Raw genomic sequence first — 17,404 nt, forward strand, 5'->3', positions numbered from 1 at the left:
GAGCCTACTTTTACTAAAATGGATTATTCTGCACATGTCCAGACCCTATTTTTGACCTGAGTAAGACTAACCAGGTAATTATTGACACTTGACAAATACATTCCTCGCTACTTCTGCAAGGCAACCTAAGATGCCAGCAGATGCAGGAAACCGAGGCTGCATTTGTGTATCCTCGTAGCTCGTGGCCAAATGTGTCTGGCTGGATTTTTGCAAACTCCTCATCCACAGGAACCCTTAATGCTGTTATCTCATCCCACCTGCAGGTCCCACTGAAAAGCCAACATTTCATTGTATCATAAGATGAAACTGCACAGCGAGTGGTGAAATGACGTATGTGCACAGATGACAGAGTCAGTGAGATTTTTTTTTTTTGAATAGAGAATATAGCAGCATAGGACATTCCCTCCCTCTCCCCTCTGCCATTAGAATAAAGCAAATTTTCTTCTATAATTTTTAGTGACAGACCAAAAAATGGTGAAAGGACGACATCCACAGAGGATAGATGTACTTTTGATTAATCTCAATTTGTGACATCATTTTCATGATGTGGGGATACATTTTAGCTCAATGACCCCCAAAGTAACACTCGCATTTTATAACCCATTATTTGTTACCAAATAACAGCAAATAGTCCTTTTTGTAAAAAAACCTGCCTGCCATTTTTCCCTCAAATCTCAGTGTAGACTCTGGCAGAAGGACAAAAGAATGCTCTGCTCTATCTCAGAGCAGCTAGCAGGAGGGGAGGCAGCCTAAGAGTTGAACTGAGAAGTCAGCAAGAATCTCTCCCTCCCTCCAAGGGGCTCTGGGTGAGGTGCTAGGCAGTGATTAAGCTATGAGTAAAAAGTGCTGAGGCTGGAAATGGTCAGAAACCACAGAGGAACACAGAGATGAACTCCTGGAAATACCTCTTCCTCCTGTTACCAGTGCTATTATTTTTGAACAGAAAACGAAAGCTGTGCTATACAGCCAAGAAACAGGGACAAAATACACTGAGCTGAAAAAACAAGTAACCAGATGAGAAGACCACAGGAGGTTTGCTCCCATACGATAAGTAAGCGTAGATGCAAGTCTCAAAGAGCATTAGGCAACAAACACGTATTTTGTCAGACACCTAGACAGAGTCATGGCACATGGCCACTTCCTTGTACAGCGAGGGCAGCCTTTTGGGAGCATGACTGGACAGCCTTTAGTATGCGATATGAAAGCAGACTTTTGCTCAACGCACTATGGGAACCGGACTTGTAAAGTCCGAGAGTAAACCAACATCTTTGGTTCTGAAGGCAGAGGATATATTCAGGTTGTCTGTCCAGAATTTCATCAGATAAAACTCAGATTGTAAACCAGTAACTGTTCAAATTTTTTATAATCTGTTTAAATTTGAACAGGCACAGGGAACTCGTTCTGTTGTGTTGAGTTTTTTAATTCCCCTTTTCCACTCCGAGCTACCTACTGTGACACAACAAACGATGCAGCTGTGTAATTATACTACTTATTATTAGATCATATAGGCAGAAGAGACATTACTAGCATTCCTCATTTATACTGTAATCCACTTACTGAGGTTCATCACTGTCAGCTCTCTGGAGGAGGGATAGTGCAGCCTCTCTGCAAAGTCTCGGCAATACCACACAAGCAGCTCTTGGTTGGCAGGGATGGGCTTTATGGTGTAGAAGTAGATGTTCATTCCATTCTGACAAGCAGCCAAGTTCTGTTCCTGAACAGAGTAGCCGGGGTTTACATAACGCATCCAGTTGCTCTTGTCCTCGTTAAATCCGTCAATGAAGTGGTGAAGCTCACCACTTGAATAGATCTGGAATAGAGAGGAAGCACTTACGAATATATATATGCACAATATGCAACACGTGCGCACAGAGTCCAGAGGGGAAAAATGATAAGCTGCCTTTTTTTTTTTTTAACAAGCAGATATTACTCAAATAAGAATTCAAGCTGCATTCCCCCCTTTCCAACTATGATATCCTCTGCATTAAGAAAAGAGATGCTTACTGAAAGGTAAGTGCACAGTCACCTTTTCCATTTCTGCTTAGCCTGTGTCTCTGCTAGTATGAACAAATCAGACCCAAAATCTGAAATGCAGAGTACTCTCCCTGAGTGAAGTCTACCTTAGAGTCCTTTTCCTGGTGCTATGATCAACAAGTGGGTGATGCTAATGACTGCAGGTCTGAGTGCATGCTTGCATTAATGCTTTGAGTCACCCCTGTATAAGACTGACTGGCTGTGCTACGTCAGAGTCTTTCTCGCCTTTTTTCTATGGCCTCTGTACTCGCAGTTTCCTACCACCTCCACCCAAAGGTTTAAACTATGCAAACATCCTCCACCCCCCCCCAGAGTCCTAAAGCAACACTTGCTCATAGTTAGACTGTAACCCTTTTGTAGAAAGGCTGGGTGAGGCAAAGATGAACTTCACCTGCCATAACTTAAGACCTGGAGAGGGGCCAGTTGATGAGAAGTCACTTTTCCTATTGAGGGACACGTTCTGGCTTGTCCACAGAAGGGAAAGAAAACATGAATCTAAAAGCTGCCCAGCAGCTTGGGGGTAAAGAAGTCCCAATCACTGACAGAAGCTATTGTTTCTTAAAGTGGTAAGAATAAGAGAATTATTTAAAAAAACCAAAAAAACCCACCACCACACCAAGAAAAATCCAGGAGACACGTTTGTTAAAAACACACCCCTTACTCTCAGGTGGAACTAGCTCCATGCTGGATGAAAAGGGGTTCCTGGGTTTCACAAAACAGATGACCGGGCAAAAGCCAGACCTTGAAGTGGAAGCAGCTTGCACCAGCAACACACCTCGCTGAGCAGGAAATGCCTTTCCGAAGGGGAGACAGAGCTTATCTCGGGGAGAAAACACTCCACAGCATGTTCCTGCCTTTGTGTTCACACCACTGTCTTTTGCACCTACCTGGCCGGGCAGTGCACCCTGCCAGCGCCTGCCGGCCAGCCAGGACCTCTCCGGGACCTTCTCCCTTCAAGAGCCGCGGGCAGAGAGGGGCGAGGCAGTCTGGCCCTTTAACGCTGGCCGTAAACACCAGAATCACTTTCTTTAAGAGTAACTTCCTGTAAACTGAGAAGGGGGAAATACATGTGGCCTCATCAAAGCGGCTTGCGAGAGATTTTGCGGTGTGTTTGTTATGAGAAAATGGAAGGGAGCCTGGCGAGTTGTGCTGCATCAAGAGGAGCCTTCGGGTTTCTCTGCTCACTCCGGCTCGCAAACTTCCAGGAACGCAGGGCTCCGGCGCTTGACGCCTGCCACCGCTTCCCAAACCGGCCCTCCACCTCTCCCACGGCAGGGCCACGGATGCTCCGGCTCCGGGGCAAAGGCACCCCACCGGGCTCCCACCTATTCTGGGGAAGGCGAGACCAGATGTGCTGAGTCATGGCGCGGTTCCCAGAAATGACGCTGGCCCCGGGCAGCCCCACTCCCCTCGCGCGGGCAAGGCGCAGGCAGCGTCCCCCCGCGCACACAGCAGATGTTCCCACTCCTGCCAGCAAGCCCAGGATGCCTTTAATAACATGTGGGAAGTTATCTCCCACAATTTCCTTTGCATATGCAAGCCTGTGTCAGACCCCTAGGAAGGAATTCATTTTCAGTGCAGCAGCCTGTCTTGAACGAATCAAGAGATTATAACAGGGAATTTAACGATGCTTAGATGGCTGCTAGGATATTATTTCTGAGGATCCCTCCACATTAAGGCTTAAAATCACATCATGGGAATGATGTCATCTTTCTTGCTGCAATATATGAATAAAGTCCTGCAAGACGGTTAGCAGCCCCTCCTCCCAATGTCTGCCATCTTACTAACAACTGGCAGGGCTAGGGCCAACGTGCCAGTCTCTTCCTACGCTGGACACAAGCTCCCAAAAAATTCAGCTGAAGGAAACATTTTATAGCCTTGTGAATGTGAAAACAGTTGCCTGCTTTGTAAAAATGCTCATGCAGATAACTGCCTGTGCAATGCTGTGTTACATTGCACAAAGATGATCTGAGAAAACCAAAGTGATGCAATTAGGTAGGAAGAAAGGGGTGTGGGGAACGTTGGTGCTTGCCCTGGGTTTCACCTGGATATGAGGTTGGAATATTGCTAAGGCAGGCAGGCACCTGGGCACTGAGGCTTGGATATACTCCCAAATCCACCGATTTAGACACAACCTAAATGACTAGAAGGCAGCAAAACAAATCCATGGAAGGAGATGGGGCTGAAGGAATGTTCTCTAACAATTAATAATGGGTCTGTAAAGGAAACTGAGGATTATGTCAACTGATAAACTGGAAGCATATTCCCCAGCACAGACTCCCCAAGCCAAAACAAACTGGCTGGTGCTCCCTTCCAGCTTATACTATGGAGTAGAAATGAGGCATCACCTCTAGCGTTTGTCTGGTATTAATGGATTTTTCCCTTCACTAAGATCTGTGGGCTGCTCTTTTAACACTTTCTGAAGCAGACTTGAAAATCTTATGACTTGAATGATATACTCTGAAGACCACCACCACTGTGTTATAGCAGCTCTATTCAAAACCCAGGAAAAAAATGTCACAAAATTTGTCGCAATCCCAGAGTAAAAAATGATGCAGCACTTTCACAACTTCTTCGTAGCTGGGAAAATCAAGGATACATGATATTTGCATAAACAAGAATGACTTTCCGCTGTGAAGAAATGCAAAATAACCTGCCCCTACAGCAAGCAGCAGAACTATTTCTTTACACCATCAAGCACTGATCCATTTTGGAAGACAGAGTCAGGAAGGGCTGTGCATCTCCCCCGCTCTCTCCACCCACACAGTCCCTACACCCAAGACAGTCAGGCTTTTACTCGGCTTAGTTCACTCCACTGCTTGGTTTGCTCTGTTCGTGCCTGGCAGTGTAGAGAAGTTGCCCCCTGCATTCACACAGGTCTGAAGCAGGAAGTGACCCAGCTTCTTCAGCTGTACTCATTTAGTGATCTGCTTACTGCAACAACATGGTGCTGTTTTTTCCTGCTTACCCGCCAAAAGTATTTTCTGTTTGCATTCTTGGGAACCGTATCGCTGGTATAGATCTCTCCTACCAGGGGTCCAAAGCGCGTTCCTTTTGGGATGTACTCTTTGCTTATAACTCCAGTGACCTACAAGAAGAGCAGCACAGGATCAGTCCATTGCCAGTAGAGATCGAAAAGTCTTCCTTCCTCTCCCCTGTCCCCCGAAACTTAACAAGGTAAAGCAACCGATGCAAGAGGTTTTTAGTGACAGGTCAGCAAAACAGAAATAAATTGGCAACCGTGCTGGATACGATATGACCAGCTTTGTTAGGTACTAGCATCTTACCGAGCATACGGAAGCCAAAGATGAACACTGTCTGAAAAACGCATTTTGTGGAAATACATTTACAAGAAGAAACAGTAAGCGAAATGTACAGAGACTGTCAAATATCTTCAGAAGTTATTTCTCCCACCAAAGGCAACCCGCAGAAGTCTAGTTCCAGCAAACAAGAATATTCAATAGCTATCAATCACTTCACTGCTACAGAGCTCACTTTTCTAATAAGTTAGGAACTGGAATGACTACTCCTCCAGATCAAAATGAAACCTTCCCCCCACCTCCCCCCGCTTCTTCACTCTATACCCATCCTGATAGCTAAAAGGAGAACAAAAAAAAAAAAGACAACCTACAATTCTCTCACCAGCATACAGTGGCATACAAAACAGAATACGAAATGGCTTTGGGACATGTACTCGCAGATCACCCTCTTATAAAAAGGAGTCAGCAGTTCCGGTAACATATGTCAAGTGGGTTTGGTCAGAAAGGCGTAAAGATTTTGATGAAAATGCTCCACTATGCTAGGTCTAAGAAATGTATTCTAGTTGTTCAGCTTCCTTCTTGACAGTAATTATACCAAAAAAAGTCACTGACCACAAATCAGGAAGCAATTCATCATTATTCAGAAGAACGTGCCTTGGAGTAACCCTTTGCAAAACACTGCTGAGTTACTGGTTTTGTCTCTCTCTGTTCCTCACCAATCTGCTTAAATTTAATGTGTCCGAACAATGTTAGAAAACCAACAATTTTGTAAACCAACAACCCCAAGCCTTTGCAAGGTTGATCCTGCTGCTCAGAGAGCGGGAAAAAAAAGGAAGGTAGAAAGCCCATTAATTTGGTATTATAACCAGACTTTCACGGCAAAATGTATTAATAGTATCCCCTTCACACATCTTGTCTCTTGTCTTTTTGTTCATCAGGACTTCAGAACAAGACAGGAACAGCAGAAGTGGTTGACAAACACTGAGAGTTGGGATTATTGCTGTCTGTACTCCACAAATAAATGTTCTTACCAAAGCAGATTAGCACTCATTAGACCCTGCAGATAGCTCACTGAAGGGAGCATTTCTTTTTCTTTGTTAACAGTCCTTCACAGTAAAGGAGGCAAAAACCCTGGACTGTAGACAGCACTTCACAAGTTAGTTAAGCCTTGTGATTTTCTCATGCTACATTTTCTTTTGTTGTATCATCCTTGGTGTGAGAGAGGGAGAGAGACAGACAAATACTTGCCTGTGTATTGGTCAAGATTAAAACTCCCAGTAAACAAACTAATGCCTAGCATAATTTGACATTAAATGTCAAAATAAAGGTGACAAATAACAGCCATGGAATCGAGGAGATAATCCACCCGGAAACAGATTTCTGGGTGTACGTGGTGGCTGTTTGTGCTTGTCTGTGTTTCAACATGTGTTTCAGCACACTACAAAAAAAATTAAATGTCAACAGTAGAGGTAGTTAAATGCTCCATTGATCTGTGCATCTGGACTGAAGAGAGAGAAAAGGGACTTCCAGAAATTTTCCTACACCTACCACAAGCTGAAACAAGCTCAGTGGCTCAGTTTTATTTTTGTCTTGCTTGTACATTTCTCATAGAGAGCTGAAAAAGGCAGATGTTCTTCTCATCTTCCCCATATATCTTCATTTACATCCATCTGCCCTCTCAAGAAAAGTTCACAACCAAGCTACAGCACACCCTACTAGTTTTACTGCATGGTAACTGGAGTTTTTTCATGGTTTTAAAATATCTTGGTCTTAATTAAAAAGACTTTAATGAAATTCTCAGAATCTCTAGAAATCACTCCTCGAACTAGTCAACTTGAAACACTCACTGAACTGGTGTCTCTGACACAGCAGATACTTTTTGATATCCACCTTACATGCAGTCTTTGCTTCTCCCCCGGCACAGCTGAACACAAAGACGATTTCTCACCCCGTACCAATCAGAAGGTTATTTTGGTGGAGGATGTTCTGTACACCCGTGTGTGCCAACACTGAAGTTTTGCTAAATCGGACTAAAGCTGTCCAGATGACTTTTAATCGAGGGTGGCTTTCGCCTCCGTTGTGCCCCCACAAGCTCAGCTGCTGTGGTTCAGGAGGGGTACCCTCCAGGAGAGGGGTGCCGGCAGTGCCAGGACAGACTGGCTCCAGGCTGCCGGCAGCCCCCTGGCCGCAGCCAAAAGGGGCTCCTGCCCTGCCGCTGCTTAAGGGGGGCGGCTTAACAAGAGGCCACAAAGTACAGAGCTGCCGAGGGCTTGTAGGCAAAACAGCGAAGGAGCTCCCCGTCCAGAGCAGAGGGGAAGCCGTCTCCGGGCTGCCGAAACGCTGTGGCAGAGGCATTTCAGAGTTATGTCCACCAGGTGTCCTTCAGCACACTGCTGCCTCGCGGCGACGGGACCTTCCGAAACAGCCTCCTGGCAGGGAAGCACGGGAGCATGACCCGAGCTGGCTCCCCGCAAATAAAAACCTACTGCCCTTGTGCAGCCTTCTGGGTCTGAACCGTGCCGTAAGGGAGCACCGCGCTCGTTGCAGAACCATTTTTTCTCTTAAGACACTTACCCCCTCTCCCTTCAAAGCTCCAAGTTTCCACACTTGCAAACGGGCCGCTAGCACGCTTTTCCTTTCAGCGAACCAGCATTTCCCGCACGGAGAGGCACTCAAACGTTAGCCTGAAGCCGCAAGGCCGGTTCCCGGCGCGGTGGGCAGCCGTGGCTCCTGCCGAGGCCGGGCCGGGCTCACCCGCTCGCTCTGCCCTGGGCCGGAGCGGGCCGGGACGCGCCGAGCGGAACGGAGCGGAGCGGAGCCCGGCTGCAGCCTGGAGGCGCGGCGCTGCCGAGAGCCCGGCCGGGCTGGCGGGGGGAGCCCGGCGGGAGCAGCCCGGGGCCGGGAGCAGCCCGGGACGGCGGCGGCGGGCCTGGAACTGACCAGGGTCCTAATACGGCGGCGGGGGCCGGGCGGCGGGCGGGGGCAGGGCTGGAGGCCGGCAGGCCCGGTCAGCAGCCGGTGGGTGGCGGAGCACATCCCGCCCCGGCCGCGGCCCCCTGACGAGAGACCGATGGGCTCCGGTTCCAAACTTGGTACCAAAAGGCGCTTTGGAACACCAACACTCCTAGACCTTTGTCTGGGGAGAGGGCGCTGGAAGTATACGACCATCCCTCTTAATTCTGCAAGGGGAGGATGTTTTGCAGTGGGACCGTGGAACTGCTTTAAAAAACCCCAAAACGCCGAAAAAAAACTCCTATTGGCTTCAGTGAAATAACAGCATTCTCCAAATGCAAATAGGGAAGGCCATCGTGTGTCCCGGAATAACACTGGTTTATTTATTTTTTTAACTACCAGTTCCACAGTTACATAAGCCCGCACAAATTTTACCCCTTCGCTCAGTGATCAGTTATCTAAAAGAGATGCCACGAAATAAAACGCTCTCAGACCACTTCCTCAGTGATCATAAGAAACAGAATAAAAGCAACAGGGGAGAGCAAGTGTCTGAGGTCAGCAAGGCACACTTTCTAACAGCTCAAAATCACAGCTTTCATCCAAATCACTGATTCGGGGTCTGTCTCTAAAAAATGGCCTTATCAGAGAAATGCAACAAGGAATGGGTTTGCTGAGGTAAGTTTCTCTCTGTCAGGCTCATGGACCAGTAATATTCAAGACAGCAGAATAACTGGCACTTTATATCGCGTAGGGCTGTTTGGGCTTTAAGAACTAAGACCAATGGGAAAAATTATTGAAAAAAACGTTTTTAAACATGTTCATGAAAAGAACATTCACATATGGCCTTCTAGAGCGTGATTTTGGCACTGCGTTTCATCATTTTTTGTCAATTGCTAAAACTGGAGGAAAGGGTAAATAATTCACGCACAGAAATAAATAATGACTTCATGTAAATCTAGCGGCCTAAAATGTTACGAGCAGTAGTAATTCATTTTTTAAAATGCTGACACATACTGTGAACTCATAATGAAAAATGTGTCCTTCAGAAAAATCCCCGATCAAGATCCAAGAATAAACAAGAGTATGATGTGTCATAGACTCCCTTGCAAATTCAATAAACCTTTAAAGAGGAGCTACTTGCTTCACAAAGCAGGCACGGAAAAGAAACACAAAAAGCAACCCTCCCCAAACAACAGCAGTTGTACTTCCTCCCTCCTAAGCAGGCAGGCAGTACTTTTCCTACTCCAAGTGGAGATAGAATACTAATCATGACAGCACTAGGATTTCATGATCTAATCATGACAGTATTAGCATTTCACAAGCGATGTATTATATATGTTTTTGTCAATAAACTGACTCAGCATTTAAAACTCTCAGTCTGATGAAGCCACAGCTCTCCCCCAAGTTAACAATGAAGACAGCTCACTTCTGAAACCCACTGGCAAGCATGCATGCATGCATCCCCCGAAGTCTTACCTCATCCTTTCACAAGGGAAAAAATCCCACCCTATCGAGCTGTCAGGACTCCAGTGGTTTTCCATGAGGTCAAAACCAGAATCAGGCTCCCTTGCTGACCCCACAGACACTGATGTGCGAGAGCAACACGCACCCAGTCCTGATCCCGCTGAACAAAATCAAACTTCGAAGGCAGAGAGAAAAATATAATGTTTCACGTCAGAAGTTGCTAGAATGCAAGCGGAATTATGCCATTTACAACTCTTTCACCCTGCAGACAAGCAGCAAACAAGTGACCTGTCCACACATTCATAGGACTGTAGCTTTCACAGAAGGTGGGGGAAAAAAGCATCAGATCGGCCCTTTCTGTCAGAGCTACCTTAGAAATAGTCAGGGTTCGAAAGTTCCTACTGCTCCTTACAGTAGGTGCTATTCAGCGCAAATAAAAGACTGGGGGGAACTCTGGAGAACAAAAGGAGGATGTCCTATATTCAGACTCCCACTAGCAAAGAGCTGCACGGGTCACATTTTACAAGGAAGAACCAGGGATCTTTCAACGACTTCTCTCTCCCCCCACCTCGTATACCGAGATGGCAGCAATCCTCCTACCCCGATTCACTGATCTGAGCTATAGTGTATGGATATTACACCTTGGTGTTTCCAAACACAGCGCTGGGAATTTTGAAAGCTCCTCGGACGTCTCCTGCTGCGGCAGCAGGACTAAACGGAGGCAGAGAGAGCAAGCAGCCTGGGCAGCCAATCAGTCACCAGTCGGCTGCCGAGGATCTGCCTGAGCTGTCGTGCTGCAGGCTCATCCTTCAACCAAGAAATCATCCCGTATCACGCAGCGGAGTGGCAGCTTTATCTCCCCCCCCGCCGCTCCACCAAAGCACGACCTATCTAATGATGCAGTAATGCAAAACAAGGTTTTGCACCTTTTTTCTGGAGCGCGTCCTTTCTCTGCCAAAGTTCTGCAGGGCAGGGCAGGGCAGGGCAGATGGGAAGAGTGATTTTAAGGAGAATTTAGCTTTAACTTCTTACCAAACCTACTAGTCGCTGCCAAGCTACATTCCACAGTGCCAATACCCTCCAGCTGGGGGTCCGGACCTACTTCTGTACGCAGGACTAAACAAGTACCTACTTTGGAAGGAAATATTTGATAGGCACGGATGAGTGTACCTCTTCTTTTCAGCTCTGTGGTCAGTGTGTTTAGCCAAAGTAGAAGCACAGGTAATAGCTGCTATACCGCAAGTCTCAGCACAAGGAGAAATGAAGGGTTGTCCCTTGGGTTATTACCCTGCCGAACATCACACCTAGCTATAATAGCTACTCTATATGAAGGAGTAAACACAAAACCAAATTGCTCATCCGGGCTCATTTCTTTCCAGCCCTTCTGAAACAACAACAAAGAATGTACCCACTCCAGGGACAAGGATAGGACAGACTCGCACGGCTAGCTACCAGTGAAGATACTGTCCCAGATAAACAAAAGTTAATTTAAGGTACGGCCACCCTTCTGTCAAGCCTGCTGCAGTTCTACCATCACTTCCTTAACCGACATGCCGGAGTTTTTAAGAATCTAGGAAGTCAGGAATACAGCAAGCTCACGAAAAGAATAAAGCAATTTCATAACCAAAGGGAAAACAAAAAGAAATAATTAAACACATTTCCAGGAATTTGTTTTTTTTTCCCTACTCTACTTTTTTTTTTTTTTTAAGTTATTTATTGGACAACCGAGGCACTTTAATCTCTGAGCCAGAGGCAATGAATGGTCCTGGCAAACAGCAGTCTAGAAATTGGCACAGAGAACTACCCCACAGTTTAAATATGCTTATTCAGATGTTGTTCAAATTGTGTGAAAATTTAACTGTTTGCGAATTGGTACAAAACCGGTTTCAGGGATAGGCTGGCTGTGATTTCCAGTGAAAATATTACATGACAGATGACCATCTCACAGTTTCTTAAAAGAGTTATTAGGGTCCCATCTTAAAAGCCAGCGGGCAGCATTTATTGGTGGTGGTGGTGGTGGTAGGGGGTGTGTGTGGGGGTGTGTGTGTGTTAAAGAATGGAAGCCAGGATGAGCACACACTTTCCAAAGCGCTGTGATTTGGCTTGTCTGACTCCAACCTTCCCCAGAGCATTGCCGCTTACCTCTTTGCAGTTAGATGCGTATTTGAAAGTCAAGTTCCTTGGCAAGGAAGCCTCTGCCTGAGTTAGGGTGCCTCCGTCGGCACTTGGATCCAACGGGTGATCATTTACAATATACGTGCACTTCTCTTCAAAATCGGCTTCCGTCCACAGAGTCATGTCAGCATCCTCCATGTCCATTTTCATTGTCCACTCTCTCCCTTTCACCAGATTCTTGAAACTCACAGCGTCCGAGCTACACTGTGTAGCAGCCTGGAAAATAAGAAAACAGCCTTTAATCCTCATTGTCCTTCAGTGTTGTGGTTTCCGTTGAGACAGCGTGACTAATACAGTAGTCTGTGACACTTTAAAAGCATATGCAGGATAGTTGGTACAGTTGAGTAATAGCCAAAAAGCAGTGTAAACGAAGCTGCTCTGACTGAAGCAGAGCCTTAAAACGCCAGCCTCAGTAATAATAAGGAGGGAACAAAAACAAAGAGGAAAAAATCCCTAGGCTGACAACTGCTTTACCTTTTTCAGACCCTTTCCTTAATGCCTCTGAGAGAATAAAAATATTCCATGCCGAAGAAAACGTGGGGTCATGGCCGTGAGACCACTTAGTTGCCTGTGGAAAAGCTGCCTCAGAAAAGTGTCACAAACAAGGAGAGGAAGAGGAAAGGAGCTGCTGTCTGCGTCTGAATGAAGCTAAAAATGGAAAGCGCATGTTGGAAGAGCGGAACCCAGCCTTGCCTCTTCCAAATGGGGAAGCCTGAACTTTCCCACCGGCTTTCAACACACAAACAACTTTCAAAACAACCTGGCCCCCCGCCTCCTCCTGACGTCCCCTTATCCTTTGGCATGGAAGGCTGAGACAGCCGACATCCTGCCAGCATCACTGCAGCAGCCCTGCACAAAGCACTGCAACACGTTATCGGGGGCCAAAAAAAAAAAAAAAAAGGGGTGGGGGGAAATAAATAAAATAATATTTAAAGAAAGTTTTTCTATCCCTTTTGATGGTACCTCCGAGAATTCCTATCTCAAAGCACTGGGCAGGAGCCTCGCAGGACAATTCCACCAAGTCCTTCGCCCCTCTGTCTATTCAGGACAGAAGCGCTGTTATCAAACCTATGCCCAAACAGGTACTAGGTCGGGCTCTTCCCGTGAGGTTCGCTAGGGACCGAAATCTGTGCCTACGCCGGTAGCTGGGAATGACGTTCAATCCCGGCGTAAAATCCCTTCGTTTTTCCTTTTCAGATACGCAGCTACTGCGAAATTCACACCCTTCCTCCGGGAACACCGAGACGCGACGACTGAAACAGCATGATCTTCCGAGGAAGAGATGAAAGGCTGCCGGACTCGGGGTTAACAGGGACCCCCGCCGGGGAGGCACGGCCGGGCCGGGCCGGGCCGGGCCGGGCCGGGCCGGCGGCAACTGTCGGGAGGCGCCGAGGCGGGGGGTGGAGGCGCGCAGCTCCCCCGCGGCCGCCTCGGGGCCAGCCCCGCGCCCCGTCCCGGCGCTGCCGTCGAGGGAGCTCCCGGCCCTCGGCATGAGGAGAGGGGGAGAGGAGGCAAACAGCGAAACTCGGGGCGGGGGGGCTGACGGCTGCGCGGCGGAGCGAAAGGGTTAAGGCTGATCCGAGGAGCGCTCCCGACCCGGGAGAGGCGGCGAGGAAACTTGCGCTCCGTCCTCCGCACGCCGGCGCGACCGGGGAGGGCGAGAAGAAGAAGCCGGGGAGGCGGAGGAGGGGGGAGATGAAGTAAGGGTGAGGGAGGCACCGCGCTCCTTACCGGGGCACAGTCCGCGCGCGTTTCCACACCGAAGCCCACCGTCGGCGGCAAACCTGGCTCATCTCTACAGAGTAAACATTTCTCCTTCCTTCCAGCGGCCGGGTCCCCGGGAGACTGACTCACACCTCCCGCCGCCGCTCCCCGCCGCCGCCGCCGCCGCTCCTCCCCCCTGTCAGACAGGTGCTGCCGCGCGCCCTGCTCTTGCCGCCGAGGAACGCTGGGGGGCCGCCTGCCACAACGCCGCGCGCCCGGCCCCGCGCGCGCCCGCCCGCCCGCCTGCCTCGCTCCCCCCGCCCGCCACCGGCCCGGCCCCTCCCCGGCTCCCTCGCCCCACAGCGCCGGAGGTGGGGCTCCACCTGCCGACCCTCCTGCCCTGAGCCCTGCCCACGCCCCCCGCAACACACCGCGGTTTAAAAAAAAAAAAAATTATTAGTAATAGTTTTTTTTTTTTGCTGCCTCCCCTTTCGACTAAGGTGGGACGGCCGGGACGGCCTCTGCGAAAAGAGGGAGAGCGGCGGCCGCTGCCCCGCGGCCTGGCTGTGGTGGGCAGGCACCTCCGTGCTTTGTGGGAAGCGTGCATGAGGCAGTTTTTACTAGGAATCTATTTTTCGTGCTATTTTAAGCTCCACAGGTCGACACGTACCCGCTTTCGTCCTCCCTCAATTTGACTAGATGGAACATCATAACAAAACGACCCCCGGGTTCCAGAACATCCATTAAAGCCCGATTTAAAGTGCTTACTCCCAAACCTTAACAAATACAGTACTTTATTTGTACTTGACCAGTTTGGGAGTTTCAGAGTTTTGACTTTATCCCTTTCCAGAGTCTCTTTCTAATCAACTCTTGTAGAAGGAATTAGGAAAAGCATTTCTGTTTCTTCCTTTAAATAAAATCTTCCCCCTCTCCCCAAGTAACAGCAGGGAAGCTCACAAAAGCAGGGCAAGGCAGGCAGCATTTCCAAACTCGATGCCTCTTTCACAGCGTGGTAAGAAAACAAGCACTGATCTTGCGCAGCGCGGTACGTAATCAGCCGTCTGGGAGCACGCTGGTGATGGAAGGAGGCTTGGTATAGCAATCAGCGGACCATGCACCCAATTTTTTTTCCTCCGATCCAAGCCAGCGTGCTGGCTGAAGGAAGGACATCCTGTGATGATGGCATACAATGTCCTGTTTGTTTATTATTAAGAGCATTCCTGCTTCTCATTACAAAACAACCAGATGCCTTACTTCCTTCAGTGGTCCTGTCTCTTCAGCGAGGCGTCCTCGGGCTCAGAGGAACGGTGATGCACAATTCCATTTATAGCCATCTACAGCCCAGTGCGAACACTAGCTGCTTCGCTGTGAGGCAACCCTACTACTTTTCCTTTTTCTCACACGTCTGCAAGCATATTTCTCATTGCTTTCCCGGCACTTTACGTGGCAGCTAGTTTCACATTCTTCTTCTGAACACATGCGCACTTATATTTTGGGGTGATCTGGGTGTTACGTATTTCTTCACAGGAAAAAGGGAGAAAGAGGGGAAAAAAAGGTTTTATGCAATTGGATGCCTGTCTGTCTCTCTGATGGGTGTACACACACCCCTTTCCCTTAACCTGCTCCTCCTCCCTCTTGATAAAAAGATGTGTGGAAAGGATTACTTGCCATTTTCGGTCTGCGATGTCGAGAATAGTATATCTGTGTAAAGACCTTCCGTATGCGCTAACACAGGAGGGCTCATGGCAGCAGACGTAAGTAGGGCAACTGCTTGCAAGTGAGTGTCCTGGCTTAACTTCCACCACAGCATAATTCCACAAGAGAGGTGGCCTGAGCACTGGGCTGAAGGATATAAATGTAATTGGATATACCCGGTAAAAGCGAGGCACATCCAAAACGAGGTCTAGGAAGGCTCTGAAGTAGGAAGAACCATTCATTAAAGGAGAGAAATCCGGCCTACTTGATTGGGTTAATTAACTGATGCTGAGTCACACCGCATAGAACAGAAAAACAATGTAGTCATACTGAAGGTGATTATTTTACCGAAAAATAGTCTCACTCTGAGAGGCAGCTGTTTCAGAGCTTTTCACTTCCCTGTTAGCTTGAAAAAAAAAAAAAAAAGGGGGGGGGGGGAAGGGTTGATGTGTTTCCTTCAGGGGCTGATCTTCTTAATGTGAAGGAGAGCAGGAGAAAAGCAAATCTGCCTTTCAAGGAACTGAGAACGCTTTTGGGCTGGAGAAGAAGAGGAAGCAGAGATTAGATCAGATCAGATGAAGTGAAATATTCGTCAGGACAACAGGAGGATGCCAATATCCCAGGTCAGTGCAGCTCTCTCCCGGGAGCCTGGGGAGGCGAGTACAGCCTGTGAAGCCTACGGACTTCAAATAACTCCGTGGCACACTCCAAGGCTATCCTGAAATTAGCTCCAGGTGTCTCAGCGAAGCTGAGCCCAGAACTACTGTAGCACAGGAGAAAGGATTTTGCTGGTGTGCAGGTCTAACCTAACAGTGCCTGATCTGAAATAAAACTTAAGTTTATCAAGAAAGAAGAGACAGAAATAAATTGTTAAGAATGTGTCCTAAAGTAAGAATAATCACAAAGGAAACTCTGCCATTAAAAAAATATATAGACTGACCTTCTGACCTTCCTCCTTAATAGAGAAACATAAAAAGACGCCCTGTTCAACCAGAAGTTTTCTGCTCTTTTATAGAAATCTTTCATACCAGTAGCTGCTATTGTCTGGAATGTGCAATTTCAAAATGTTGTTCATTTCAAAAAGAACATTTTTAGTCATATTTTCATTTTTTCCTTCTCGCTCATAGAAAACCTCAATTACTGTATTAATCAGCATTTCTCAGGCAGCTCTCTCTGCAGCAGCTTTCAGCCTGGCAACAAATCATGAATGGCCCTAACAGCTCTGATCTCAGAAATCCCCATCCATTTCCTTTGATGCTATCACCACTTCAGCTCAACAACAAGCCTGCGCAACTCAGCCTCAGCTGCTGCTGCTGCTGTTCTCCCTGCGCCTCCTGTAATTGTAAGGGGAAGAAGGAGGGAAGGGAGCTGGCTCTAATAGTTGAAACTTCTTTAGAAAGTTGGAGGGGAGATAAAATGCACACAAGAGATTAAAGCAGAGTCTCATTTTCACATCCTCCCCTTCCCCTTACTCAAACAAGGTCAGTGGCAGATTGACCACATCAAGAGTAACTACCAGACCCACCCCCATTTCCCACTTCCTGCATGTAGGCATCCTTGTGCTGGTAAACATTTGGGGACCAGTTGTGGTCATTACTCGGAGAAGGTACATGATGTAGTTGCACGACTGCACATCTTTTAAAAGCCAACTGAGAAATCAAACTCAAAGAAGAACTTGCTTTCAAGTTCTGCTGAGATACACTCGTGTTTTGGGGCCACGTTTCTGAAAACGTGGTTGCTGTCAGATTCAAGGGAGAGAGAGAGACCCAGCACGCTCTAGTGACTGTGCAACAGGAAAAGTTACAGCCTTCTTCTCACAGACTGGCCTGACCTTTGCAAAACACAGCCTATAGGCTTCAGATACCATCTCAGAGGCTTTGTATGCCCTAGACAACTTTAGCATGGTATTGCCTATAAGGAGAGAAATTAAAATTGCACTTGAATCTACATGAAGGTTTTTGCAAGGGCTTTTGGGGTGGTGTATGCTGTAGCCAGGAGGCTTTTGAATTAACACGTGCAGCTTTCAGGGACTGCCTTTAATTACAGAGCACCCTGGTCATTGCCTTGTAGCACTTCCAAATGCCTTTACGTTTATTTTTGTCTCGGCTGTGCAATACCAA

The 17,404-nt window shown here is 47.7% G+C and overlaps 1 protein-coding gene across 5 annotated transcripts in view; it reads right to left on the reverse strand.

The window, feature by feature from the left end:
- PRDM1 (PR/SET domain 1) overlaps positions 1-17,404 on the reverse strand; it is a 65,200-nt gene that overhangs the window by 11,338 nt on the left and 36,458 nt on the right. For 3 of the 5 annotated variants that reach the window (XM_074819423.1, XM_074819424.1, XM_074819422.1), the window contains exons 2-4: positions 11,853-12,101; positions 5,003-5,122; positions 1,558-1,810 (exon numbers count right to left, since the gene is read on the reverse strand). In XM_074819423.1, the coding sequence (XP_074675524.1) occupies positions 1,558-1,810; positions 5,003-5,122; positions 11,853-12,035 (556 nt within the window). In that variant the 5' untranslated portion in view covers positions 12,036-12,101. Of the gene's footprint in view, positions 1-1,557; positions 1,811-5,002; positions 5,123-11,852; positions 12,135-17,404 lie in introns of those variants that run through there. The other 2 variants (XM_074819420.1, XM_074819425.1) reach the window with 2 other exon arrangements.

Source organism: Strix aluco, chromosome 3 (assembly GCF_031877795.1).
Source record: "Strix aluco isolate bStrAlu1 chromosome 3, bStrAlu1.hap1, whole genome shotgun sequence".
Lineage (NCBI taxonomy): Eukaryota > Metazoa > Chordata > Aves > Strigiformes > Strigidae > Strix > Strix aluco.